This window comes from Vicia villosa, unplaced genomic scaffold, assembly GCF_029867415.1.
Source record: "Vicia villosa cultivar HV-30 ecotype Madison, WI unplaced genomic scaffold, Vvil1.0 ctg.000759F_1_1, whole genome shotgun sequence".
Lineage (NCBI taxonomy): Eukaryota > Viridiplantae > Streptophyta > Magnoliopsida > Fabales > Fabaceae > Vicia > Vicia villosa.
The window spans coordinates 262,919-270,395 of record NW_026705340.1 but is presented as its reverse complement, the minus strand read 5'-3'; the positions used below and the strand labels follow the sequence as shown (position 1 = coordinate 270,395).

The 7,477-nt window shown below is 35.2% G+C and overlaps 1 protein-coding gene across 4 annotated transcripts; it reads right to left on the bottom strand.

Moving 5' to 3' along the window:
• Positions 1-252: 252 nt before the first annotated feature.
• On the bottom strand, positions 253-6,770 carry LOC131631050 (kinesin-like protein KIN-14C). Of its 4 annotated transcripts, none has more exons than XM_058901811.1 (22): positions 6,686-6,770; positions 5,827-6,027; positions 5,587-5,744; positions 5,390-5,500; positions 5,072-5,291; positions 4,656-4,783; positions 4,478-4,561; positions 4,297-4,374; positions 4,115-4,207; positions 3,986-4,033; positions 3,542-3,880; positions 3,377-3,458; positions 3,197-3,292; positions 2,945-3,118; positions 2,685-2,791; positions 2,418-2,596; positions 2,159-2,323; positions 1,786-2,039; positions 1,534-1,688; positions 1,070-1,434; positions 894-991; positions 253-775 (listed from the first exon to the last, which is right to left on the bottom strand). In XM_058901811.1, exons 2-22 carry the CDS (start codon positions 5,945-5,947, stop codon positions 720-722), a joined length of 3,111 nt encoding a protein of 1,036 aa, XP_058757794.1. In that variant the 5' UTR covers positions 5,948-6,027; positions 6,686-6,770; the 3' UTR covers positions 253-719. The 4 variants fall into 4 exon arrangements, with proteins under 4 accessions (XP_058757794.1, XP_058757797.1, XP_058757796.1 ...); XM_058901814.1 differs by having other exon boundaries at positions 3,986-4,015; XM_058901813.1 differs by having other exon boundaries at positions 5,827-6,089; positions 6,686-6,741.
• Between the last annotated feature and the right edge of the window lie 707 nt (positions 6,771-7,477).

The following is a 7,477-nucleotide window of genomic DNA, read 5'->3' as shown; positions in this document are numbered from 1 at the left end:
TCTGAATAAACGTGAAAATCTACCGTGATTCTAAAAAACTCAACGCTAAACCAAACACACCATATATTGAGTTTATTTTCATGGTTACATCAAATGTCAAATCTTTGCTTAACTGATATATTTAAAGATCTTAGAGATATTTAAGACAAAGTGAGTCACGTGCATTTATTGTTACTCAAATTTTAGGCAACCATCATTTCACAGCTCACAGATGCATGTGGTTCATACTAGTAGCCAGAAAACACACATCTCTATCATAAAACTAAGCGCGTAATTATTACTATTTTTCAGCCCAAGCATACACAGTTCATCACTACTGTGACTATATCAGTTTATGGAACTTCTGTTACAAAACCTGTTTTTCTTTTCATATGACTATGAACACCAAATCTGTTACAATGTTATCCACAAAAATGTAACTAACAATTCAAGTGTTACAAGTTCCAACGTACCAATGAATTAATTATACAATTATATTTACATGAATCCGAACTCACTGCAATTGATTCCGCCCATCAACACGAGTTTCATCAGTCAGCTCATATTAGGCCTTACTCCAAACACCTTCAGATAATCTTCATCATTAGTTTGAAATCGAATAGTCAGGATCAATAACTCCGCTACGCATTTACAAATGCGTGGAATCTGAATTCGTATTTACATGGCACATTTCGAATTGTGAAAACTCTGCAACTTAATTGTAGCTACTGCCTCCGATTTTACTGCCACCTTTTTGTAGCTTTAATGTGGCTAATACTCGGGCTTTTCGTGAGACCTGAAATCAAATTTACGAAAATTTTACTAACATCATAGCGAAGATTAATATAACCTATGCGCAAGTGCAAGGATGACAAACACAAATCGAGAAGATTTCATTTTAGCTTGCGTTTTACCTGGTCCTTTCTTCAAGGTGTCCTTTTCTATACCCGTGCTAGAGGGAATTCGGCCTAATTTCCTTACCGCATTGACGGTTTTGGTTAATACTTTAGACCTGTAAGATACAAATCAAAATTTTAGACTTGAGTTCCAGTTATAATGGATATGTTGTAATAATATAAGCACTACTCACTTCTTCATCTTATCTGAAGTTTTTTTGCTATCGCGGCTGATAATGGAGTTGTTATCAGAAGAACCATCGGTTTCGTTGCCCAAAGCATGACTATTATGGTCAGAGCTATCACTTGATTTTTCATTAAAACCTGTCTCTGAAAATCCTTGAGTTTTTCGCCTAGTGTTTTCAGGTGGATGGTGAAGTTCATTTTGCTGTATATGATCGAACATTCGATGTTGGATATCACCTTCAACAAGGTGCTTATAACTTCCACTTGGTTGTTTTTGAATTTGCTTAGAAATACCACCAACCGGCGCGTTTAGCGACTTGAGACGCTCGATCTCCTCGTCTTTTTTCGAAATAATGCTCTTCATAGAAGTCACCTAGTATAAGATGAAACAAAAGGAAAGCATTTTTATGCATTCATGTAAGCCGAAAAGACCATGCCAACATATTCAATTTACACGAACAAGGTAAAATACCTGTTCCAATAATTCTCTCGCGTCCTTGTTATTCCGTGCAGCTCCTAGTTCAACCGAAGAAACTCTCTCAGCAAACTTTAAAGTACTCATTGTTTCAGAATATGAATTCGCGTCCGAGTTAATTTGGACAAACATCAGAGTCTTTGCATGACCACCTGTGCAGCGAAATCAAACACAATATTCAAATCAAAATCTAAACGAAAAAGGTAATGCAATGCATGTTGACACAATAAACGATGAACATTGATTTACCGAGAGAATTTTGCAGAAGTTGAGTAAGCTTGCTGTTTCTGTATGGTACATGGGAGCTCTTTTGAGAAAGGGCGAAAATGACATCTCCGAGGGCCGAAAGTGATTTGTTTATATGCTGCGCTTCTCTAAGCCTATCTCCGGTTACTTCAGAACGATCTACTCTTTCACTTCCCGCCAAATCTACCAAATGAAGATTTCCATACAGAGTAGAACCTGACTTGAAATCCTTCCCGCGAACATGAATTGAGACCACACTGCACAAGTAAAGTTTATACGACGTAAAGCGTAAAAGAAAATTAGATTTTATACACAACGAAGCACGATAGAAAAGCTGATATGCCCGTCTGTCAAGGAAAGAAAGAAATTATCTAACCTATGAGAACGGCTACTTCTTTCATTCATCGCGGTCGCGCCAATAGCCCGATTTTTAAGTCCAATGTCCATCAACTTAATGACATCTGAAGGTGACTTAACAGGAAACATGCTGGCATCTGGTACAGCTATACCGTTGGATTGAGATTGAGTCAATATCCCAAGTGTGTGCAAATCAAGGAAACCAGATAAGAAAAAACTAGAAAAAAAAAGTTCATGCGAAAAAATAAATTGTCTATAAAGATACTAAAAAAGGATATCTTTTTTGAGAATCGTCTGTTGATAACAAGTCACGAACTTGCTCGTTATATATCTCAACCATTTGTACCCAAATCTCATAGTCTGTGAAGCCTGCCCTACTTGTGGAAATTCTGAAGAGATCGTTTAGTGCTCGATAATTAACACCAAGATTTTCGTTTGTTGCTCCGCTTGGACCAGTCTGAGAAAAGACGATTTTTTGTATTATGAGAAATTTCTTTAATAGCTTGAAGTATAAGATAAAACCGATATGTCAAGAGGGTTTATACCATTGTGTAAGTTTTCCCTGAACCAGTTTGGCCGTAAGCGAACATACAGACATTATATCCATCTAGTACCGATCTTACAAAAGGTTGAATGTCAGAGTATACATCCCCTATGCAGCATTCAGAGTAGAATCACGGAACAACATCAGAATATCGACATTACAACTAAAAATAACGAAAAACTGTAATATGGATACACAGGAAAAACGATACAAAATCTCCATAGCCTAATCTAAAAAAACGGAGAGTATATAGAAATAAACCTTGAGTCGCGGAAGGACTGAATATCTTGTTGAATTTAAATGATCGAAGCGCATCTTTCCCTTTGGTGGGATTTTCCACAACCAAATCATTTTCACCTATGTCTTCTATAATTGTCTGTGTTTCCTTTTTGCCTACATGGAATGGTCTAATTCGACAAAATACTCTGATGTTTCCTGTATAAAAAAACCACGTGTGAATTCATAGTACACTTACATAAAAGAACACGAGAAGGAATATGCGGGAAATGCTACCTTTTAGTTCTTGAACTTCATTAAATAATTTTTTATTTTCCGCAAGGATGACTTGATAGTTCTGAGATGCGTGTATGAGTGGTTTGAGATTTACACCTGAACAAGTTACATTCGAAATATTAGCGATCACATTCCAAAAGAAGATTTTACTAAAATGACATTCTAATGACAAAGGCCTACCGAATTGATTACACTCTTCTGCATAAACCGCTTGCTCTTTCATAACATCTTGCCTAATCGATTCCCAAGACAATTTCAATTTCTGGATGTTTACAAATCAAGCACAAAATTGTAATGATTGGCACCATAATTATAACATTGACATTGACACATTTTTAAGTGTACCTGTAGGGAACTAAATTGAAGATTTATAACAGCCTGCAATTGGTTCTTTTTCATGTTCCACTCCTGATATTTCGAATCCGAAGAAGTCTCGAGTTCTTTGACCTCGTTCCTCAACTCTTCTGATTGATGCTCATATTCATGAGATTTCTGTCTCAACTCTTCTTTAGCATCACCGGCTTCTTCTTCCAACTGCGAGCATTGCGTTTCGTATTGGTTTTTGGTTTCTTCCAGTTTTTGTGTCAATTCTAAAATTACCAAATTTTTGTCCTCTAGCATTTTCATCAACCTAATAATTTTTTTTTCACATTCTTTCTTTTCTTCCTCTTTGACCTTCTCAACCTGTATTGAAGAGTCAAAACATGAAAATAATCGAATTATTATCCCGCCTCTATGGTATATATATCAATACATTCGTTGCTTATGACGCAAGTAAGAAACTGTTACCTTCAACTGTTGAAGCTGGCTAGCGAATAACTGTGACGAAAGTTCTCTCTGATATCAGTTAGCAAAATACGAAGGAAAATAAAAAATCGTCTTCTAGCAAAATGACTAAACGACAATATTTTGAAATACCTCACTCTCTTCTTTATTTCCAGATGCAATTGCCTCGAGCACTCTTATTCTCGACTGATACTTTTCTTCCCGGGCCTTAAAAAGATTACTTTGCTGAATGTAGATTAAGAAAGTGACGTGAGGAAACCGATTGAGAAAATAATAAGTAAAAATGTCTGTTAAGAGTTACGAAATGGACGTACAGTTCGTAAATGTTCCGCTTGAGTTGATATGCGCCGCTCAATCTCCTGTGAAACCTTTCTCAACAAGCACGCCACCCGCTAAACAAACAAAAGCGATAAAGAATAATTATGAAACTGTTTCGGTTACATGAGTTTGAGTAGCAAGTCATTCACATGGATATATACTTGTATTTCTCCATACATGAGGTATTTCTCCATTTCTTTTTTCGACGCTTTCTTCAAGAATACCATTGACTACACTTAGCAGCGACTGAGTTGGAGCATTCTGCAACAATAGACACTTCGATAAATCATTCACGAAACAAACATTGTAAGTGTGAGTGAATATATGTATCTAAAGGTTGACTTTAAGAACTTACATCTAAACTGTTTGATTTCATCATTTCGGATATTTTTGCAGCGGGAAGATCTGCGTAACTTCTAGGTTTGATTTGAAACACCTCATGGAACTTATTACCAACTTGGTATATTAATGAAGCCGACGGTTCTGCACAACATTCAAACGAATAGAATCCATCAGTCCCTTATAAAGACGAGGACACGATATAATCGGTCTACAGAATATCAACGTAGACGTATAAACGTCGTTGAAAATTGAAAGCGTCCACTTATGTCACATACACAATCAACGTCGGTTCAAATTACATACATCATAGATAAGGTTTATCTTTAACAAGTTTCCATGTTTAGGAAATTGGATCTCACTATATCAATATATATTTTACAACAAAAACATACAGAAGGAAGAGGATGTGTTTAATAAAATTCACCGGACCCGCCATAACAGGGCTACTCATAACACGATGAAACCTTGAATCAGCCAAAGCCTTCCGCTGATCCACACTAAATGGTGGGGAATAATGGAAACTTGAAGCCGCATATCCACGAGGGCTCGAGGCAGTGGAACTAGTCGAAGAAACATTATCTCCCAAAGAATTCATCAAGCTTTTGATTCGGAGTATTAAAAGACAATCCACAACAGGCTTCATTGATCCCTACGCAACAAAAGAGACAGTGGCAACGAAACATGAACAAATGCTATGCATAAAATCATGATGCGAAAAAGATCGGTATAAAGTGAGGTCTCTTATACCTTCTCTAGGTCTGATATTTCAAACCGCGGCAACCCTAATCCATCCAAGGCTTTCAGAAAGGTTTTAACGTTTTCGGATTGTGATGGCAGCGAATGATCGGACTCACTAACCTACAACACAAGAATCTACATGAACTCTGAAATCAAATTCGCCAAATCTATTGTTGAAGTTAACCGAAAGCTAAAAAAAGTATTACCATAGTCACGGAACCGGGTCGTAGTTTGTTAAGTATCTGGCACAAAACTGTACCATTGCTTAAACACGCTCTTAACTCACCATCCGTGACATTCGTCGAGAAGTCCAACGAAGGAAGAAAACTATTTAACCATTGAACCAAAACCAATCGATGTTTAGCTGAAAACATTCAAACAAAAGGTCAAAATGAGTAGCATGCAAGCTACAAATAGGGTTTAATTCGAATGAACGATGTCCATACCTTCGACCTCGCCGTGAGCGGATAATCCTAAATGACCATTTCTTTCAATTCCATTGAAACAGTCATCAGGACTATCCAATTCTTTGGGTATTTTAATCTTTATATCAGATGGGGAATTCATTACTAGATCATATCAAAAGATACATCTCAAAGTAATAATTCCCTTTGTTGTCTTGTGTCACCCAAAGAATTCTTCAAAGCCTGAAATTCAACCCTTACTACTAAATAGCGTATCGCAGAATAATAACAATTTGTTCAAATTCCTGTGAGTTAACACTAGTCAGAATTATTAATATGCAGCTACAAGTTACAACCTATGAAACACGATACCTACGCAGACACTTTGATAATAATTTTATCTGTGTTGGTTTCTAATACCGACGCAGAGACATAAACACATTTTTTCGGAGGTGTCGGTGCTATAGAGATTACAACGAACAAAAACACTATTGATAGCTAAAAAGAATGAAACAAACCCTTAAGAACATGCAGTTCAAATATGCAAGTAAGGAGTAGATAGCTAAACAGGATCAAACAAACCTTAAAGAACAGAAAAATGAACATTTTTCATACAATTTTATGAAGAAACGTCCAAAGGAAGAAAACTTGTAAAACGGGTTTTAGAAATTTCCTGATATAGATGACAAATTTGTTTGTTTGCATGCAAAATTCAAAAATCAATATTGAAATTATGAGAAAATTACCAGGAAAGAACCAAACCAAACATTCTCATATTTTTTTGTTTTTGAATTCTTAAAAACATTTACGTTGTCATTTGACTTGTCTAATAAAATTATTAAAAAAGAATGAAGAAAATGTTAGATTATTATTGAAAAGAAAAAGAAAGAAGAATTGAAACCTGGGAATGTTGAGGTTGAAAGAAGAAAGGTGGTTGAGGAGAATGAATGAAACATGCATCCATTAGATTGTGTTACGTAATTAATTAAGTTTAATTAATTAATTAATAATTAAAAAAAATAAATTAATGATTAAAAATTGATTAGAATGTTAGTGTGTTAGGTGGTAATGTTAGTTTAGTTGGAAAAAGTTGGAAGGAAAGAGAAAGAATGGTTCCGAGAAAAGCTCTGTGCGTCACAATGAATGAATCGTTTGGCGCCAGCGCCATAACTAAACATCAAAATGAATAGAATATAAGAGCACGATGCCACAACATTTCTTCCATGTCTTCTGTTGACAAAAATTTGTAGGGAACGTGCCTAATTAGTGTGATGTGAGTATAATGTTGTGTTATTTTTTTCAAACGTTTTTTTTTTTCTTAAAATTTTTTATTTGTGATTATTTAAAATTAATTTATTTTTTATTTGATAATAATTTTTTAATAATTTTTATAAGAAAAAGGCAAATGGACAACACGCTGTGTCGATTTTTTTTTATGACAAAATTAATCATTTTAAAAATAATATTTATTGTCATAGAAGACACAACATTGCTATCTACGAGCCTTTGCACTTTCTGTAAAAAATTCAGAGAATGCAAACACGTTTCTCATGCTTTACTATTTTACTTAAAGCGGTTTTAAGAGTTGTTTGTCTCACAGTAAAATCTCAAGTTCTCAGTTCCACTTTTGTGTGAACTATTGTTATGTATATATAGTCAAATAATAGCAAATGATGTAAATGTAAGAGTATCG